The 21,953-nt window shown below is 40.5% G+C and overlaps 1 protein-coding gene across 2 annotated transcripts in view; it reads left to right on the plus strand.

Moving 5' to 3' along the window:
• Positions 1–249: 249 nt before the first annotated feature.
• The window catches only part of gmds (GDP-mannose 4,6-dehydratase), a 230,739-nt gene continuing 209,035 nt past the window's right edge, over positions 250–21,953 (plus strand). For both annotated transcript variants that reach the window (XM_030082972.1, XM_030082973.1), the window contains exons 1-3: positions 250–469; positions 14,506–14,550; positions 21,687–21,774. In XM_030082972.1, coding sequence (XP_029938832.1) covers positions 371–469; positions 14,506–14,550; positions 21,687–21,774 — 232 coding nt within the window. In that variant the 5' untranslated portion in view covers positions 250–370. The remainder of the gene's footprint in view (positions 470–14,505; positions 14,551–21,686; positions 21,775–21,953) is intronic.

The following is a 21,953-nucleotide window of genomic DNA, read 5'->3' on the forward strand; positions in this document are numbered from 1 at the left end:
TGTAGTGTGTCTATGTGTGTCCGCGCGTATGAACCATGTTCTTGTTCTCGTGTTAGAGAACGTGACACGGAAGTTTACCGGCTCACCGTGGCGGAACAAATGTGAAACTACAACGTTGCAGTTCACCCTCCGTCCTCCGGCGGCGCTGTATGAGACCACCCTGCGGAATCACGCGCCGTCTTCTTCTGCTGCCGCACGCGCCCCTCCTATTGGTCGGCTGTCGGAGCCGCTTCCTCTACGTCACGCTCAGCAGCAGTTTGGTTTACGGATGCTGAGGGGGCTCGTCGGTACTCACGCTCTGTCACACGCACAGTTAGTGTCTCTCTCGTCGGTTTTACCGCCGAACTGTTAAATATCAACCCGGTCGGACATGGCGCAGTGCTCCGAGGCAGCCTCCGTCAGCTCCGCGGTGAACGGAGAGCCGAGGAAGGAGAGGAAGGTGGCAGTTATCACCGGCATCACCGGACAGGTAACGTTACTGGGAGCCCCCTCCTCCTCCTCCTCCTCTTCCTCTGGGGGTCTTCTTTCTCTGCTATCTGTGGTGTGATGATGAACTTACTCAGTCCGAGTCGCCATGGTCGTCTCCTCCTGTGAAACTCGTGTGTTTTTGCTGCTTTTTCAAATGCGAGTAACGCTCGAGGGCTCGAATTCCACGTTTTGTCTTTCACGTTCTTCATTTTGCCCAAATTGTGTGTTTATTCAGCGTGTGCTGTTTCATCGAGTTTTGGCTTTGGTGGCTGCAGTTTTGCAAGATTTGGTGAGTTTTGGGGCTAAAATGTGGCAAAGTAAACACACGTAATCCTTTCACAAACAATGAGTGTGTTCCAGCTTTTTTAATGCCACTACATCCTGATATGGGTTATTCCATAAGTTTTAGACTATTACCAGAGAACTTGGATATGGCAGTGGCGAGTGGTATAAGTGTATTTACAAAAATCTGGTGAACATGTTGTTTAAGGAACTACTCTTTAGCAAATGTAAGCAACACAGTTCATTCAAATGTCATGGTGGAGTCTTTTATCATGGTAACTGGCCCCAGTTACACATAACCAGGTATTGACAAAAAAAGTGCTTCATTTACACAAACACACTTTAAAAAAAAAAAAAAAACACACACACACAAGAAGAGCTTTTATGGGCATGTCAATCCTGTAGGCAGCAGTGTAACAATATGCATAAACCTGTGCTCGCCAAACAACATCCTGGCAAAAACGCAACAACTATGAATGGCATGAATTTCTTTCTGTTCGTCCAGTGACAATGTTGCAAGGGTCGTTTTGTTTGGACTGTCAGAGAAGTGGATCTCCTCCAAAAATGTGGCATTAGAAGACAAACAAAGTTCAAAAGCTTGGCACAAATGAAACAAACAGGACATTAACAGCATCCCTTGTCAAACTGTAAAGACAGGTTGCGCTCCTGATGCTGATGATACTTCTGGCACACACTGTGAGATTAAACTCCCATCATCCTTCCTGCATGCAAACATGAAGAAAGCGTTTTTCCAAATCTCCACTATAGCTGGAGTTTTCAGTGACTCGTAGCCTCATTTATGTGTGAACGAAACAGCCAAATGCAGTGAAGCATCACCTTTATTGCAACATGTAAATGGTCCCTCAGGCTCATCCAGAACCATTGTTTTTTTTTTTTTATCTTAGAGACTGTCAATGTTTGAATATTAACCCCCTTTTCTTGGTACAGTGTCTAGCTAACTTGGCTGCATTTTTTTTTCTTGTATGCAAATTACATGTCTCTAAAGAACATGTCTGCTCAGACATTAGAACAAAAGGCCACAGCAGTGGTACCACACATGTACAGATACCGGTCCGGCGAGTTTCCCCACAGTTACATCAGCCCAAACCTTTCTCAACCTGTTTTTGAATTATGATCAGTTGCTATGTTAATCCCCATTGGTAGATTTGTTTTGCAAGGGAGAAAAAAATTAAATGACTTGTGGGATTCCATTGAAAATCACATTGAACCTGACAGGCAGGTATTTTGACAATGTACTAATTAGTTTCATTCCTACCATTGAGACCGAACACCTCTGTTGACATGCAAATCATCATCTCATTGTGGCCACCTACCAAATCATCGTTGCGTTTGAAAGATAGATAATGACTTCTTCAGATCTTTGAAGATCTGGTCTGATTGGTGTTTGTGTGAGTTTTAGGATCTGTGATGAAATGAAGGCAGATTTATTCTGCTGTTGTATGAAAAAAGACTGAATACAAAGTGGATTATGTAAACTGATGAAACATTTTATATACCCGAGACATTAAAATAGGAATAAATGCTATTATTTATTGTTCTTGTGACACAGTGTTAATAGATGCTTTAAAAGCTGTTTTCAAAGAAAAAGAAGCCCAACTTATATCTCTAATAGTTGTGCCAAATGCAGAAATAAAGGCAATGGGAAATTTATTTCTATAGCAACATTCAGTCAGAAGGCAATTCGCAGTGCTTCACCAATAAATACATTAAAGGTGCCTTAAGGAGTTTGCACGTTTTAAGCGAAACAGTGCCCCCTGCAGGCCTTGAGCGTAATGCAGCTTAGTGAAAAACTTGTCCTGTGGCTCGCGTGCACGGAAGAGGGGGACTCCGTCTTCGCTCATTTAGAAGTGCTCAAGTAAGATTTAACTTTCTTTTACCTGGTGGAGTCTGTGCTGGAGCTGTGGCAGTGCTAGAAGCCAGTCTTTTCTTACTTTCTGGAAGCTCCTGCTCAGTTGTTGCTCACTAAGCATCTGGCGGAGTAATGGCGGACAAATCGAAACTTAACAAGCCGGAGCGCGCATTACGTCATTCCTTTCAAATTCTCCCCAAAAAAATGCTGGTGCCGGACCGCCACTGCAACTTTCAAGTGACAATTTAGCGCTGTTAGAGGTACTTGTAATGAATATGTCAGGGCACATTGTACACATCATTAAAAATGTGGAACATATTTATGGTGGAAAATAAGTATTTTTAAGGTTGTAAAACTCCTTAATGCACCTTTAAAACAAGGCTTTAAAAACCAAGGTTCTTTGTTTGGTGTCTTCAGTAGTTTAAGAATCTTAATTTTCACTGATTAAAGGTGCTGTAGGCAGGATTCAGCATCTCCGCCATCTTACTTAGGGTTACCTAAGCAAGATGGCGATTTGACCCATCTAAGATGGTGAGTTGAAACCCAGCACAGCCAGTCCTATCCTGTTTTCTCTGACATCACGCAATTATGCAAGTTAAGCCCCTCCCACAAGAACGTGCAAGGAACGCCCCTCGACCAATCACGGTTAGAGCCTCAGGGGCTCTTCTGATTGGTCAAAGATACCTGGAGCGGTCGAGATTCCTTTTCAGCTTAGAACAGAGACAGATGGAAATGCTGCGCCCTCGCGGTAGTGCAATTATGCTACACTCCTAAAGGATTATCAATGGATGCTCTAACATTTAATCCAAAGAAAACACAGAAAAATTAGCATTGACTAGCAAAATCCTGCCTACAGCAGCTTTAAGTTTATGAAACACATTAAAACAAAATAATTAAAAACGGCATAAAAAGGACTTTAGGTAAAGTAAAAACGTCATTAAAAGATAATATAAGTAAAATGTATTGTGTATGATGAAGTAATAGTGTTTTAAGGTCTTGATTCAAACAAAGTGAGCATGTCAGTAGAAACTTTGTTCCACAGGCGAGGAACGTCCTTTTGTTTGCTTCTGGAAACTCCCAGAACACTTTCACACCAGCACTGTGTCTGCTTCTATTTTGGCCAGGCTGTGTCTGAAAAAGAGATCATTTGCTCTCAAGCAGCTTCCTGGTTAAATAATGAAAATAGAAGATAGAATGGAAAAAAAAAAATCGAATCAGTGGTGACATTAAACCTAGCAGGGTCATTAAAAGTCTGGGCATTAAAATGCACATTGATCTCTCTCTCTTTTTTTTTTTTTTTTTTAACTCTTGTCTTGTTTGAGCAGGAAGTCTGTTCCAAGTCACGGGAGCATGGAAACAAACAGACGCTTCCCTGTTCTTGTAATATTTAGCTCAAATAAAGTATGTTGAGCAGCCAAATTCCACAAGACGGGGTAGTCTATGGTTTGGATCATAATCAGTCATCTGGCAGAGAGATTTGAGGGTGTAATTCCATGTAATGCTTCAAAATACAGAAACTGGCTATAAAACCGTACCTTAACAGTGATGGGAGGTTCAAGCTGCAGTGATGTGATCTGTACTTCCACATTTCATTAGGATGCCTTTTAGGGAGATTAGTGTAAAGTGCATTGCAATAGTCTGGATTAGAAAACACAGATGCATGCATCAGCTGTTCTGCATCGGGCATGAGAGGAAATGTCTCGTTTTATCACCGTCCCCGAGGCAGAAAACAAAAACAACCCTTCTGTTTTACAGTGATTTATGTTTTCAATCATGGATAATCGTGAGATTTTTCTGAAATTATTTGGTTTGATTTAATCAATAATAAATTCAAAAGTAATTTGGGATGTAATTTTCTAGATAGGTATACAGTGTGTAAACAAAAGTGTGAAACATTTGGTTTTCCAGCATTTTCAGGAAATAAATGCCTATTTGAACTGAAATGTTCAGATTATAGAATAGGAATACTTCCAAAAGAAAAATTCCATAAAAATACACCAAGAACAATACATTATAAACATTAACAGTGGGAGAACAGACATTCATATTGACCGATGACCAAGTTGGATTGTTATTACAGTGACTGTCAACTCTAAAACTGAAAAAAAGAGTCTTGACACTCAGGAGGAAAACATTGTTCTTATCATCCATCTATTGAGTGTGTGCAGAATGTACTCTGGCCATGATGTGCAAACGCAGTAGCAGCATTTCAGTGAAGTCGCGTGTTGCCTGTTTCCACAGAGACAGAGTGGAAAAAAGCTTCAAAACTTTCGCCTTATCCTTTTTTTTTCCCAAAAAGTTGTGTTTTCATGTGCTGATGATGCCAAACAAAGAACAAAACATCGTTTTTTACCTCACCTGTACAGTGTGTGTTCTGTGTGTAAGGAGAGACAGTTCTGGTCTCTCAGCAGCGTATATTCTATTTGAGTGATAATTATTACTGTGCGGGCTAAAGCAATTCCAGTAACGTCCTGAAACTTTCACATTCAACAAAGCTGCAGGTTTCAGACCCCTGATGTAGGAGGATATTTAAGGCTTGAGTTAAGTTTTTTTTTTTTTCTTTGTTGCTTGACAGAAGCAGTGTCAGACTGCAGTGGTTTCAAACTGGCTAGCTGACCATGCCCCTCTAGCTGATGACACACGTTTTCTCTACAACCAAACCTGAGAAGGACTCCACATTTCTGATGACGACAAGCAAAGTTTAATTGTTGCAGTGGCTGATTGCGTCCATTTTCATACTTTTCCATTCACATCTGTGTGTGTGTCACGTGTAGAAGTACTATGGCAGATGCTGCAGAGTAATGCTGGTCTTCAGACAATGATTTGCATCAAAAGCAAATAGGCATCAGGTACTAAGCAGAGATCTGAGTAATATAACCTGGCATGGGGCGGAAGTTGACAGATGACCAGGGTGCAGCTCTGGAGAGGCAGCTATCGGACGTCTTGGAAAGTCATTTTCGAGCATTCCTCCTGTCAAGCATCACCAGCGCTCTTGAATAGGAACTAAAAGGAAAAACAGCGTTAATTCATTTTTATTTTCAGCCGTCATGGTGTTGCTGTTAAATACCGAGAAAGTGTGCAGGAGGCAGGCAGGCATCTGGATACACCATCTGAGAAGCCACCAGCCAGGCCACCAGGGTCACAGCAATGCCATATTTCACCAGGCTAACTACTGTTCATAAATTTCAGGGCCGCATGCTGCTCCGTCTGAATATTTCTGACTGCTGTCTCAGTGTGAAGTATTGGGCTGAGAGGGTGTGAGTTATGGGAGACCACCACAGTGCCAAGGCAAAGCTGCAGAGCCGGGCAGGGGCTCTGGCCGATGGCGCTGCTTTACGAGCACAAGGTTACCAGGAGGACAGGTTCACCCCGTCCGCGCAACAGTAAAAATTTTCCTTGGCTTTGAGGTTCACACATCTTTCTTCCACTGCTCTGGTTGGGAAAACAGCCCCGTGCCGCCCCGCCAGCTGTTTGAAGTTCATCCGACAAGCCCATTTTCTTCATCCTTTTGTTGGCTTTTGAGTCACTCTCATTCTACCGCTCGCAGCGCGGGAAAGGAGTCCGAGCGCGTGCCAGCAATAATAATCATAAAGCTAAGAATTCGTGCTCACATCTCCTCTGTCGCTCATAATGGCTGCTGATGACTCCTCAAAGACTGATTCCTCCTCTCAACGAGGTCTGGCAACTTCTATTTAAGCAGGAAAAAGAGCTGGAAGTCCAGCTGCAGAGTGAAGATTTAGAAAAGTTTACAGTAGAGACAAATTAGCCATCAGCTGTTCTAACAGTCGTTTTGAGTTGTTATTCCAGTGTGTGCAGTGTATATTTCATTCTTACTCACTTTAATCTGACAATCAGAAGTGAGGATACATTGGTCTGTTGTCCTTTTTTTATTGCTAAAAGAAAATTAACCAACAAGCGCCCATATTTGGGAAATTTATCAAGAGATTTGAATTTTTTAATAGAGGATAATATAATTCTGGACACATGCTTAGGTAAAAACACAGCGCTTTGAAAGCTGGTTCTTTCACAATATCATAGATTGGATGTTTGAAATTTTAGCTTATACAATTTCTCAGTTGATCATTGTGCAACTGTTTTGTCCCAAGGGTGAAGATTTAGGATTGTTTAATGCTCTCTTTGGCTGTGCTCTGATTTTCATACATACTCATGTTTACAGCCGGTTTGACTGGACGGCAACCACAGTATGAGACAATAGCACACATACTTCATCCTTTATGCTTAAAGGTTAAAGGAGAAAAGTGTCCCAGTTTGTACCTGTGAAAGGCTTCCAGTTCAGCCGTCAATCAATGTGGAAGAAATGTGAACAAAAATGTCCTGGTAACTGCAGAGAGCGGTAATCCTGCCTTTGGTATGTTCACAAGTGAAGTGACTTTACAGGTCAGTCGGAGTCATTCAAGGGTCCGCGTGGGTTTCCTGGAAAGTAGAGGGGAAAATATCATATATAAAACGGGAAAAACAACATCAACCACAAAAAGAAGAAAAAAGAAAAACACACACTGAGTGTCAGTAGATGCATGTGAAAGGCAAAAATAATCAGCAACAATTAGAAATAATTAGTTGAACTACAATTTATGATAAATACAAGAATTGAAAATAATTTTAGGTGAATGTTGAATTTTAAGGACTATTTAGGGAAAATCAATAGACATGTTCTTATTAAGAGGATGAATAAAAAGAATCTCATTTTGTTACTGACAGAGCAACAGGTGCTCAGGTTGCTGACTAAAATGTCTCATTGCAAAGCTTCTGAATACCCTCTAATGAATCTAAATACAATTTTTTTAAATTTGCTTATTCATATGTAGTTTGACATAGAATTACTTCTCAGTACCGACATGTGCTTGAAAACAGCTATCGCTCACTGAGGGTAGAAGAGATTTTGTCCCCTACACTTCATTTGCATAACACGTGGATTTTCCTCTTCGAATGAAGAAGCATGAACATCTTCAAAAATGTACCTAATTCCATCTCGGGCACACCCAGCTGCCGGGAGGCACAAAATATCCTGGACTGGAATCCACCGGTGACAACTCTTCTAATTCTCACTCCGCAATGTAGACAAACGCCTCTCTCCTCTGATGAGTGGAATCTGAACCCAGACCAGCACAGCCTTCTCTACATATATCCTACATATATCGATTCATAAAATCCTTGAATCGATCTATTTAATGCGTCTTTTTCCCCCATAGTGTCATGTGAGTTCTCGCGTGACACGAGATCTTGCGCGACTGATGTATAACAGTAAAAAAACATCAAGGCGGAGGCGCTGAAAGCACCAACAAAAAACTTAGAGGCAGATGTCTGGAAGTACTTTGGATTTCATTTTGACCCCACAGGTAATGCGCGTGCAAAATTAAAGGTGCGTGGCTTGGTAGGTCACTAAAGCAGAGGGAGGGCGGAACCTCGAGACGTTGGATTAAAAAAACTTCTCTTTCTTTCAAAACTCCAGACACGAGCTTTAACTGAAAAAAAAAAATAAAAATAAAAAAATCTGCCAAAAGTGAATCGAGTCGAAAATCAAGGATCGAATCGAATTAGGCCCTTGTGAATCAAATCGAATCGTTTTTGGAAATTCAAATCGATACCCAGCCCTAATAAACAGAGAGTATGTAGACAAAAGAGAAACAATGGTCATTGACACGTAGTTATAAAACATTACATGAAAGAAAGCAGAGAAATGGAGCAGAACTGGGAGCCGGTTCCACATGGTAGGAGCCCGGGGTTCAGTAAACCGCTTGCACCCACTGGGTCCAGGACGTGTAATTCAATCAATGAATCAGCTGTTTTATTCGATGCCAACTTGGAAACTGTTTGCACCCATTGAGTCCAGGTGGTCTCGTTAGATAAGCATCAAACAAGGTGACATCAGGCGGTGGGCTTATCCACTCACTGCAGACTTAGTGTAGACATCGAAAGTCTGAGATCACAAACTTCCAAGTTCACCGTCAGAGATTCTACACGGACGACGTACAGACAGTGAGAACAGAAAGTGGGCGAGACTTGCACTCTGTTAATGGTGACTGATGAATATGTGGGGATAAAGAGAGAAACTTAGTACACTGACAGAAGTCTGCTGGCTGTCTAAACCTATAGCAGTTTAACCAAAAAGTGACCTGATTCAGCCCTAATGTAGAATCCAATGGGAAAGCAGTCTAACCCTGTAGCAGAATGACTAAGACAGTGGCTCAGGGTGTCCTGAACCAACGTGAATGATAAACTTTTATTTGAAATTCCTTCTAATAAAGTAAATGGCCTGTTATCTTCACCATAACACTTTTTTTCACCGTTTGAAATTATTTCTGAGCGACTCTGACGTTGAGTATCACAATTTAAGCCACCTTGATACTGGAGTGGGTTTTCACAAACAAGCAAATGCGTGCTCTAGTATTACAGCTCCATTCAAGGCCTAGTTTGTTGAATTATGGCATGACTGGAGTCTTTGACATGTGGCTTAAACCAAGCAGTTTTAATTTATTTATTTAGAGTATTAAATGCACATGCAGCCTTTGCGTTTTGAAGTTTCAATTATATGAATAATAGAAATTGTCCTGTTGTTTCCCTCCTGATTTTATCTCACCGGAAATACAGGTGGCCGATCTGATCAAAAATACGGTGTCTTAAACGGCGTTTTAAATGGCGTATATATAGGCAGATGCCATTAGACGAACGCCGTCTTGTCAAACCAGACGATAAAGTACTTTACAATTACATCAAATCCCAAGAAACTAATAAAATCAATCTATGAAACATTTAACCACAGTGTTGAGCGCAAACATCTCCGTGGTTAAATGTTGTTTGCCGCCATCTAGTGTGCATCAGCAGTAATAGCAGCTGGGACTGGAACATCAACATCCAAATGATTACATTTTGCAAACTGTAATTTAGAAAAGTAATACAAATATTTTACTATAGTACTTAAAGAAACACACATTATATGGTAATTCTACATCCACAGTGTAGTGAGATAGAAGACAAAATACATGTATTTTTTGCAAATTGAAATGATGAATAATGAACAATGAAACAAACCAAATGGTTTGATTCAAACCAAAACTAATGGTCAAACAGACATTGTTCGACGAACACCGTCTGCCTATATATACGCCGTTTAAAACCACCTTTAAGAAGCCGTATTTTTGATCAGATCGGCTGGCCATACAGAAAAAGTGTCAGATCTGACCTGATGGGGGGATATGCAGGCTCTGGTATTTCTCTGCAATATAACATCTAACTACAAGAGGGCGCCCAACCTACAGTGCTGGCGTTTGCCTGAAGACTTAATAAAACACTCATTCATCTTTTGTCTTGGGATTTACTTGGGCTTTGTTATATCTCTGTCTCAGTCAGATGTTTAATTGTTCAAAAGGAGTGCTGCTTCTTTTTTAGCTGTGAATATTTTGTTTTTGAAGTGTTGGATGGCAAAGCAAACATGGATAGTGCAACATGAAATGTACTTTCTGAACATTAGGAGCAAGAGTTCAATAATAAATTCTGTAGATTGAAATATCTTGGGTTTAAATTACAAGACAGATTTTATAAAAAATGAAAAATTGACCATTAAAAGTTATTGTAGAAGTTGTTCCTCTGCAGCAGATCTGGAGCAACAACTGAGTCGTTGATAATATTGCAATACTGGCAGAAGCAACATATAGTCATTCTCCGGGGATGAACGATATAAAAAGAAGAATTACTGTGTGATTTTTCATTGTTTTATTTCAGTGAATTTGATCTAATTTGACAACTTACAATAAGTGTTAGTAAATTTGAGATGATGGATGTGTTAATCAGATAAATAGATTGTATTTTATTTGTATTTTTATTTTATGTTGACATTTATCAACATGTTGTATTTAGTTTTGTTTGAACAAGGCTTCAGGAAACCAGGTTATCATTACTTGATGTTATAAGTATTAACAAAATATTTTATGGTGTAACATAAATCAGGAAATAAGTGTTTGAACATCAAGAACCACATATTTTTGTTTTAAAAATATTGCTGTTATCTCCCAATAACCGTTTCCTTGCTAAAATGTTCGTCTATTTTTTGTCTTCACCAACAGAAGCACCAAGAAGTTCTGATTCCCACTGAAGAAGTTGGAATTGGAACATTGTGAACAATCAATTGATTGTCCATAGAGTCAGTGGGTTTCTTTCAGTTAGCTGAATCTGGACTTATTGTAGGTTAAGTCATTAAATCTTTTTTAAATTTTCATTGATGATATGGCAGTGCTGACTGATTACCATCAGACAGGCTCTCGTTTGATGTGATGAATTTCAGCGCAGCAGAAGCAACACATTGGTGAAGGAAATGTTTTTATTGGATTACTTTCCCTGAACACGCACACACACACACACACACACACACACACACACACACGCCTGATGCAGACATTTACCATCCTAATGGCACCACATGACGATGATGAGGTAATGATGATGATGATGTTGGGGATACTGATTGGAGCTAATGACGCTGCTGTGAATGAAGCTCTGATGAGCAGCGTTGTTCACATTTTTGAGCCACATGGAGCGATTCAGTCTAACGTCGTCAGGCTTTTTTCGTGTTTGAAATACACAACACATCAAAGTGACATATGCTGTAATGAAATGGAGCTGTGTGTGATTTAGCATCAGAATGCTTCTCAACGTAAAACATCGGAATTTGTAAAAATGGAGCACAGTATGGCACATTTTACATTCTGTTTTACAATGTTTTTATGGAAATTTTCCAGATTTTGATGTCATAAATAGACATATTTTCTTGTTTTCTTGTGGATTTTCAAAATTTTTTTTTTTTTTTTTTGTAAAAGTAAATTGACAAGCAACTTTTTATTTTCTGAAGAAAAAAATGGAATTTAATGTTGGTTTTGCCTTATTTTTTATTCATAAGAGAAGTTTATGTTTTACAACATTAAATCAACGACAACAGACGAAAACTCCTACTTCTCATACAAATCCCTTTTTTCTATTAAATCAGTTTTATTTACGTAGTGCCAAGTGCAGCATAGTGGTAAATCAAAAATGAAATGGAAAACAATTTTAAAAATCCCCCGCAAAAATTGAGCAATGTGAAGAATAATTTATTTTAGAAAATTTGTACTTCTTGTTTTTTATATACGCACACACACACACACACACACACACACACACACACACACACACACAAAACAAGCTTGGAAGTGTTGAGATTAGAGTTAAGAGAACATTTCTCTGTTGTGCGTGCTCAGAGTTGTACGTGTGTGTGATGCGCGATCTTTTGAGCCCTCTTGTTTCGTAAAGAAGATTTTGGCTTCAGTCGACAGTCACGTTAGGTTATTCTTTTGTGACACTGCTACTACAATATGAGACCGCCGTCCTCCTCCGGCCTCTGAACTGGCTCTTTGGTAGATATTCAGCCTAAACTTTAGAGTAGAGAGATCATATTGTGTCAAAGGTTTTGATGAGTCTTTGGGGAGGTTTTGGTGTGGCAATGACCTGTCAGGTGAGCACGTGGTTGTAAGGCTGTGTGTGTGTGTGTGTGTGTGCACCCTCCCACCATCGCTCCCGGCTCCCCATAACAGGAAACAGCGAGGTGAGGCCAGGGTTTATGGGCTAATATGGCCTCAAAGGAGCCTCTTGTTTTGAAACAGAGCTGCAGCTCTTCAGGCTTATTTTCCATATTGGTCTGGCATGGAACGCTTTGACCCTGGCACGGGGGCAGGAAAACATGACACCAGCCGGGGATCTGAACTCCGTGGGGACAGGCGAGGATGGGGTGGGGGAGTTGGGGGGTGGGGGCTGCACCCGCGCCTGTGCCCATCTCCCCCTCGGGTTCAGCCCAAAACAGGTTGGGCATCGGTGTCATCAAGCAGCCAGCACATTCAACCTGCAAATGCTGGAAATTTCTGTAGATGGAGAATGACTGGACTTTGTATGCTGCAATAATCATTTAGTTATTCTCTTATGTATGCAATGGGCACAATGTCCCTTATTCTGAGCGCATTTCTAGTTTTATTTCAAATGTTTTTTGTCATTCTTGAAATGCTATTTCTTCAAGATCTTCTTGTCCTGCTCCTTACTAATTATATCTGATCAGAGGTATCTTGACATTTAATTTGTGTTGTGTAGAAGGGCAGCTGTGGTTCAGCTGGTTGAGCGGATAGTCTCCCAATTGCAGCGTTGTTGGTTCAATTAATCTTCTTTCTAATCCTCCTTTCTACATCTTGAAGTGTCATTGAGCAAGACACTGAACCCCAAACTGCTTCTGATGGATGGACTGAGCGCCTCGCATGGCAGCTGCCTCCACTGGTGTGTGAATTTGTGATGAACAGTGTAAAGTGCTTTAGGAGCTGCTCAACCAGTGAAACAGTGCTTCATAAGTAGAATTTAGTCTTTCACCATTTGACCCATTTATGTCCTAAACTTCAAAGGGGCTTATCTCATTAAAATATAAATAAATATGGGTTACTGAGAATCAAGGTAATGCCTCTGTAAAATTTAAAAAATTATGAAAAGATGGACAATGTGGTTGAAATCTCAAGGTTTACCTCTATGATAATCAGAAAAGTGTGTCAGAAATCACTCACTTGTACACACATCTGGACAAATGCTATGCAGTGTCCAGGGTTGTATTTTTATATTGATTTTTTTACATCTCACTGATGAGCACAATACAGGTGACAAGCTAGCTCGAAATCAGTTTTTGTAATTGATATACTAATCACGTTTTTCTAGGTTGAAGAATAAAATTAAGTACGGGTAATTTTAAGCCAATAACATTCCAGACCACATAAAAACAGTTAAAATTTATCACTCCTCCTCAATTGATCGATTCCACAATTTGTAGAAGGCAGCAGTTGGTTGTAGCAGGTAGATTGGGAGGAGACATCCACTCATGACCTCTGACATGGTCTTTGGTTGCAAGGCCGAAGAAAAGCTTCTGACGCTGCAATGCATTGTCATTGTTTTCGAGTCACGGTTAAAGATATCACCGAGTTTGCTGAACGCTCATCTGGAACAGTTGAAAATCACACCATGCAGTTCCTCTCACAGCCGAGGATATGACCGATCTGTGTCGGCGTTGACTGCTGGCTCTCATGAGTCCTGCTACATCCTGCCCTCTTCGAGCTCCCTTCCCTTACCCCAGGCCTCTACAACCTCCGCTGTTACCCCCAGACCTGAGGAGGAAGCATGAGGCTGGCATGCTGCTGGCAGCGTGACCGTGCATGCGTATGTGTTCAGTGTGTGTGTGTGTGTGTGTGTGTGTGTGTGCGTGTGTGCGTGCGCGCACGTGTACATGTGCGAGGGGGATTGAAGGCTGAATGCCACGACTGGGTCGGAATGTACCGGAATGTTCCACAGTGTTCCAGAATGTGCGGTCGGAAAGTCTGAGCAAGGAAAAAAGACGAGGAGTATTACATGGATGTGGGGAACAAGACCTTATTGACAGCGCTCGCTCCCTCACACCACCAACATGCGCGTACACACAGCTCCAGCCTCTGCCCGAGGTTCCTGAGTCATGCAGAACCTCGGGCACTCAAGCTGTAATCCATATGTACACAGGCGTTTTAGTAAACATGGATATTCAAGAAGACAATTTTTTTCTTCAATTAGCATATTTCGCCAAAAGCAGGAACTCTGGACAGAAGCTCAAACTAAATCATACAGTTATATTTTATCTGAAATTCTTTTGTAGATTCCCTGTAATTCAAATCATTTATTTTGGGCAATGATGAGACTTTGGTGCAGACAGAATGTTCGCGTGTTTTGATTACTGGTGTGAATATTTCATCACGGAAAACTCTGTCACCCCTGTCTGAGCATAGTTGTTGCCTTTATGATACCTTCTTGCAGGATTTAACAGTCTGTGTGTCCTTTCCTTTCAGGATGGCTCCTACCTGGCTGAGTTCCTGCTTGCTAAAGGTTACGAGGTGAGAGAAAAATCCGCGCTTACAGCTTCAGTAAAGCCGGGACGCACACACATACACACACACGCACACACTCGTACACACACACTAACTTGATAAGCCGCCTTGAGCCCTGCAGTGTGTGGGAACTCCTCAGGGATCATGACGTAGCTTGACAGTCAGCTCCGTACGCCGACTGACTCCCACCTCACCCCTGATAAGACCCTGCATGTAGCACAAGCTTTTTAACCCCCGACCTTTTACCCCGGGGTCAGACCGTTAACAGGGAAGTGGTTGTTATTATACAGCATGAGGTCACTGCGTTTCACCTGCCGCACGCTGTGTTTTCAGGGGCACGAAGAGTCAACAGCCTGTCGATTGATGTGAAGGTTAATGAGCGGTTCCTTTTCTTTCAGTGTGAAATATGTGATAAAGCAAATGGCGTCAGAGAAATGGAAAAATAACCCAAAGGTAATGTCAGCCCTTTGGGTCGGACAGTTGTTTTTCAGTTATGCAGTAGGTTCAGGTATATATATGTAACTGAAGTTTTTTTAAAAAAAGGTACAAATCAACATTTCACAATGGGGGCTCGAAGCAAGGCAGACACAACATCAACTTGTGTTTTTTTAAGGCAACACATGAAACAAAGAAGTGACACAGCTGATTCTAAAAAAAAATGAATAATGAAGCTTTATTTCAACATGTAAAAACAAAATAAACAAAGCATCAAAGAAAAAAAGAGAAAATAAAAAGGAAAAATTAAAAAAGTGATTGTTAAGCATTGACAAATCAGCCCTATATTTTATGATAGGAAGCTCTTTTGCTTCTTTACAAATGACACCTTAATATTTTTGGACATTAGACCTCAGGAGTGAGTGTGTTGTCTGTGGTAACAGGATGTGAGTACTTCAAGTTGATTTAACAGGAAATATAACTCATTTAGAAATGTTTAAAACCACAGAGTTCTCTGAGTTTGGTTAGTTTTGCTCCTTCTAGCAATTGCTGTCACATAAGATGATGGTGAAAAAGCCCCACAAGCATCACTGTTATGTGCCAAAAACCTCTTATATCATTTTAAAATTGAATGAAATAACAATACTGTCACTTTAAATGATAGAAAATAATAGAATTTAAGAAAAAATCTTTGAAACACATCTGAGTGACCTAATAACACGATGTGAGATTGTATCAGCTCGTGGTGTTGGTTGTTTTTGTAATGAAACCACACTCACATACACACAGAGAACAATACTATACAAACTTTTATAATGGCCAGTACACTGGCACTCGCATGGACAGACGACCAAGTTGTATTGTTATTATGGTGACTGTCAACTCTAAAACTACCAACTCCAGGAGAATCTGGACTGGGAGTCACGAAACTCTGAAGGGAAAAGTTGTTGTTGATCTTTTGTTGATCTACCGTATTGGCCCGAATATAGAACGACTCTGAATATAAGACGACCCCAATGTTTCAAATATCATTTTGTGAAGATAAAAATATGTTGAAGACAATAAGATTACTCACAAAACAACTTTTTATTGTACAATTATTCTAGGAAAACTCACAACAGAGATAACATTTCATGTGATTTAAGATCAAGAAATACTACTGCAGTATTAAATAAAAAAAACTATATTCTCTTTCTCAAAATCTGAGGCTATGACTCAGTGAATAAGCAACAATTAAATAGCCTCAAAGGTTCAATAACTGCATTAATGATGTAAATAACTTTATAACCATCAAATTTAAGTTCTATTCAACTTCATCAGCATTAATAATTCAGTCTAATACTGTATATCTTGGCCCCTTGGCAGTTGTTTGTTGACTCTACTGCGTTGATTACAATCAGTTTAAAGTTGGCATCAAAACTCTGTTGTTTGCTCACTTGTCTAGCGTTCAAGCTCCGTTCCAGATGGTCACATTCCTCCACTTTTCATCAGATCACTGTGACCAGAGACATGATTTGACTGTGACGCTTCGTTCTCTTTCTGGTCACTGATACTTTGGCTCCATCTAGCGGTGTAGATGTGTATTGACAATCTAGTCCTCGATTATAGTGCGACCCCATTTTGGAGAATACAGTTTCTGGAAAAAAATATTGTCTTATATTTGGGCCAATATGGTACTTGCACGTATACGGAAGAACTATTTACTGTGACTGTGACGCGCATGTACAGCAGCAGTGCTTCCGATAACGGAGCCCAATGGAGGCACGGAGCCCAAGTGTTTCAACAAAAGTGGATGTCCTTCCATTTACACAACGATGCAGTCAGAGCTTTTCCAAAAAGTTGTATCTTGGGATCCATTCTCAGAAAGTGAAGATTTTAGTGACTCTGAACACTGTTGCCGAGTAAATGGTCATCCAAGATGCAATAAATTGCATTTGTCTTAAAAATATTATCTTGCAAACATGAGTGATGAAGATTTACTATCCACGCTCACTGCTAATTTGAGGATTTATTGATCACTTGTTGCAGAGTGACTCTACTCGGCAATAACGTTTAAACTGATGAAAAACTCCCTCAGTTCACTCGTTCAGGGTTACATTAACAATGTATAGCCCCAGATATGTTTCCTTTGTGCACATAAATTGCTGTGTGTGTTTCAAACATTGTCATACATCCCTCACGTTGGTGTGGTTGTTAATCAGTACATCCTAAGAGGGCAGTGCAGGTTGTTGGTTTCATGTGGCACAATATTTCTAATCCAAACATCGATGAAACGGGTTTAGAACTGCTACAAAAAGTCTTGTTGTGGTAGAATTTGGTCTGGGTGACTAATTTATTGCCTTATGTTTTCAAAATTGCTGATGAAGATGTTTATGAACAGTTTCACACAACCCCTCGAAGCGTCTCAGTCCAGATGTCCAGGACAGGTAATGCTGTGGATTTGTTTCTTTCCACACACCCATTTGTACAGTCTGTCTTCGAAAGGATCCCTCAATCGCTTGTCTTCCAAGTCACACTGTCTTCTTTGTTCCTTTCTCTGGTAGTACATGAGCTTTCTTGCTCAGCACTGCCCCCACAAGTCAAGCTTATTGGGGCGGTAGCCATAGCAGCACACAGAGAGACTACAGAGGCAACGTATAAGTTCTAATTGAAAAAAAAAATACACAAGACAGCATAAGAGCCTTTTTACATATATATCCCCAGAGGGATCTCATTACGTTTGAGAATCACTGCTGTATGGAATTCAGTCTACATTATTTACTGAAGAACTCGCTGCTAACGTTTGAATCACATTAAGTACTTCTCAATTTGTCCATTTGAAATATCAGGACTTTGTTTTTACCCCTCTACTCATCCACTCTAAAAATTCACATAAACTCAACCACTGTACATTTTATATATTGACTAATGCAGCCGTCATAATATAAAGTTTTGCTTGTTTTTAGCTTGGAGCTGGGAAACGCACCATAAATGTGGATATCCTGACTTTACATTAAGCTTCATGCTCTCTTTACACACATAAGAAGTGACTTAAGTTCATGCTTACATAGATGTAACACCAGCTCTCATTGTGCCGTCCTAAAAGTAGAATCATGAATTCACCTTTCCCCTCAGAAGTATATTAGAAACACTCATTTTCGTCTCAGTCCACCGGTGTAGCTCCACCATCTGCTGCTTACCTCAAAGGCAGAAGAGAGGAAGTGGACCAGGTCCAGGCTGGAGATCTGATGTGAGAAGGGGTGAGGGGTGACATTAAAGAGGGGCACGCAGGCAGGCAGGAAGACCACAGTGAATAAAGGAAGTGAGGTCAGGGCACAGCGTTCTCCTACTAATGGACTCCCCTTGGATCGGGTCCTGTTATCTTCCCAAAACAGACCTTCCTCATACATTCCCCCCTCAGAATGTGCAGTGCAGATCACGGGCATTGACAAAAGAAAAACAGTGAGCTGGAGCCACTGTACATAATGCTTTAACCAGCTCCTGTGAAATCTTGTACGGCTCCAAAGATCTTTCATAGATAGGAGTCACTTTCAGTGCAGCAAAGTAGGCCACAGTTTAATATGTATTACAGTATTAAAAAGGGAACTTCATTCTACAGCCACGAGAAATTCAATATTTGCTAAAGGTAGGAAAGTTTTTAGTTTGGGTCCACAACCCAGATTTTTTTTGTAGGGATGATGTTCAAATAAAGGAAAAAAAGAAATAAAGAAATATGCTTCTGTCAAGTGCATACATTATTATCTGATGTCCAATCAGGATGAATGGGTGGATCAAATTTCCCTCTTCCATATTATCACTGTTAATCGGCATGGTGGTGGTGTTATTGGTGTTTATTGGCAGACCTCTTCATGGTAGTGGTTGTTTTACTGGCAGTGGTGGTACTGTGACTGGTTAAAGTGGTGGGTGTTTTATTGTAAGTTTGTTTTTGTCAGTATTGCTTGTACTGGTCATGCTATTTGCAGTGGTGTTCAAGGTGACGATGGCATTGACGGGTGTTGCGGTGTATTGGAAATTGTGGTTGTATGGCATTCTTCGTGGTGGCGTTATTGGCAAGCTGACCGAGCGAAACTCAGTCTATCCACTGGGATTCAGCGTCTTGCTTCTGAGTGTTCTGGACAGACTCTCTGCCATGTGAGGCTGTGGCGGTGTTTTATTGTGTGTGGTGACAGTGGTGTTGCTGTTTGTATTGGCTGCTGTTGGTAATGTTGGTTGAAATACGTAATATCAGCAAAGAGCATTTTAATGAAGGTGTTAAGACGATCCAGGGCAGGACGTTGTGCTGTGCAGTTGAGATTTCCTGTTGATGTGCTCTGTCATCAGGATCTGAACGCCAGATTTTTGGTTTGCCAGCTTGTTGATAGCTGTTCATATGCTTTACTGCTTGTCTCTTGAACTTGGCACTACAGCGACAGATTTGATAGATGTGGGAAAACGTGCATGCTTGGTGTTACAGTCTAGGTTCTTCCAATCCTGGTGGGCAGTAGGGAGTACTTGCAATTTTATTTGAATAATGCTTATGTCTCTTTTGATGCATTTTATGCATGAATGCCATGTGAACCATCTTCCCATTTGCTGTTACTGCTGCGTTTACTTTGTCTCTGAGTGGGATTGGAGGGTTTTTTTTTTCATATTGTGGCACAGAGTAAAAAATGTCTTTATTTTCACACCGGTGAATTACTACTGAAAATTGCATCAATCTCATTATTAAGTCAATTTTAATGATGCCTTTTGGTGCAAAATACAGTGAAATGTCCAAATGTCTTATAGGTATTCTTTTTTTTTAAATTTTTATTGGAGTGATTGGCATCACCAATATACATTAGTTCATTTGTGTCATTGTCCATTCCATTGTCGTTGCCATTTTCTTGCAATTGCTTTCTTACTGGCTGCTAAGAGTGCTTGGTGTAATTTTATATCCCCTCCTCTGTTCAGAGTTGGAACCAAACCCAAATATAGATTGATAAAGTCTAGCGGAATTTCAACTTTAAAGACCTCTTTCAGAGCTTTACAAATTTCTAGCCAGCAGCGATGCAATTTTGAACATTCCCAAAATAAATGAAAATGGTTTGGCTCAAATGATTCGCATTTCCTCAAACACTCTGCATTTCCCTTTCTGTACTTGTCCTGGTATGGGGTCCTGAAGAATCGTATGACGTTTTTCCAACAGTGTTCTCTCCATGTTAACGAATTTGTAGAAGTCCATTGAAAAATACAGATCTTTTCACAGTTTTAAACAGAGATATCAGTTCCTGCCTCCTATTCCCATTTCCTCTTAACATATAAAGTATTTTCATTCTTTTCATTTAAGATGCCATTAAATAATTTAGAGATTCTCTTTTTGAATGAATTATCGAAGGCTGAGAGAAAAAGACTGATTCTGTCGTTGATAATTCTGAAATTTTACAATGCTTAACAAAGTAGTCCTGCATTTGGAGGAACCTGAAGAAATCTGTTTGATTTCACTGGAATTTAGTTTGTAAGGTTTGGAAATTCTGCAGTATCCCTTTATTAGTGAAAGAAAAGTAAGTTGTTAACTCTTTTTTAATCCATGATTGGAATATTTTATCACTTTAGTTAGGTTGAAAGTCTGTGTCAAAGGCACACCATCTGAAGTTTTTTAGCATGTTTCCTATTTCGCAGATTTTAGTCACCTTATGCCATATTTTTAATGTATGGTCCAGGGAGTGGAGGTTTTGAACCATAAGGAAAGATTTCTTTTTATGCTTGAGGTTTGTAGACATCCTGAATCATTTGCAGTATCAAAAAAATTCATTAACTACAAAAAAAGCTAATGAGTTGACCCTTATAATATTGTCATAAGCTGATCAAAAGGATAATGTATGTTTTTATGAGTGCTTACTTGAAGTTGGAAAGGTGAAGAATTTATTTGATGTTTCAAAGTAAATGAGCCAACCTTTGAGTTACTACGGACTGCAATGAAACTTTGTGGAAAGGTGGGTCTTGGGCTAACTTAGAATTAATTACATTTTGGTGATGATCCGGATCACTGTCTGGATCCAGGAATTTTTTAAAGGATTCATTATCATTGAGAGACAGGGCAGTCTTTCACAAAGTTGGGCAGGCCCACTGACATGGGGGGGACGAACGCCTGGTTCACACAGGACGCGCCGCATGTGGAGGCGGAAGCGTGACGCACCGAGTTTCAGATCGGCGCCCCTGCTAACCTATCTGACGGTGCTTAGAGCGCCGCGCACGTAGCGGCTCGTACCGTGGACCGCGGTCGCTCTGCTCCTCTCTATTTTCTCCGCGAGCCTCGCCCACCGTGGACCGCCAGTCGTAAAGCTGGACACAGCAGATCGCACCACATAGGAAGCTGGGAAAGAAAATATGATAGAATCTGGTCAATTTTCAAATTAAAATGAAGTAAAATAACAAATTATGTTGCTTTTCGGTTTTCCTTTTCAGATAAACACACACACACACACACACACACACACACACACACACACACACACACACACACAGGGAGAGAGGGCGAGAGAGAGGCACCGCACGCCGCAGCGCTCCGCTCCGATCACACCCCCGATCACAATGTTGTTTGATCATATATGGTGTTCTTATTGTTGTTGGTGACTGATTTGAGCTGTGGCGGAGGTCTGCGCTCTCTGAGTGCTAATTTCTAGTTTTTTCTCATGCCATACATTAAATATGGTTATTGTTCATGTTCTTGTGTGTTCTTTCCTTAGGTCCATGGTATTATGAGGCGATCCAGCTCTTTCAACACAGGCCGCATTGAACATCTTTACCAGAACCCACAGACACACACCGAAGGCAGTAAGTGACTTTTTTTTTTTTTTTTTTTAATTGTGCATTCACTTATTTACATGCAACTGTGATTAAACGTGTCTGATGTTGCTAGAAATAATAATGAAATGAATGACCAGCAGTAAGACCCAGGCAGTTTTCTTACTGATGTAAAATACTTGTGCTTTGTGTCATGTTGTTAAACTGTG

Source organism: Salarias fasciatus, chromosome 23 (assembly GCF_902148845.1).
Source record: "Salarias fasciatus chromosome 23, fSalaFa1.1, whole genome shotgun sequence".
Classification (NCBI taxonomy): Eukaryota; Metazoa; Chordata; class Actinopteri; order Blenniiformes; family Blenniidae; genus Salarias; species Salarias fasciatus.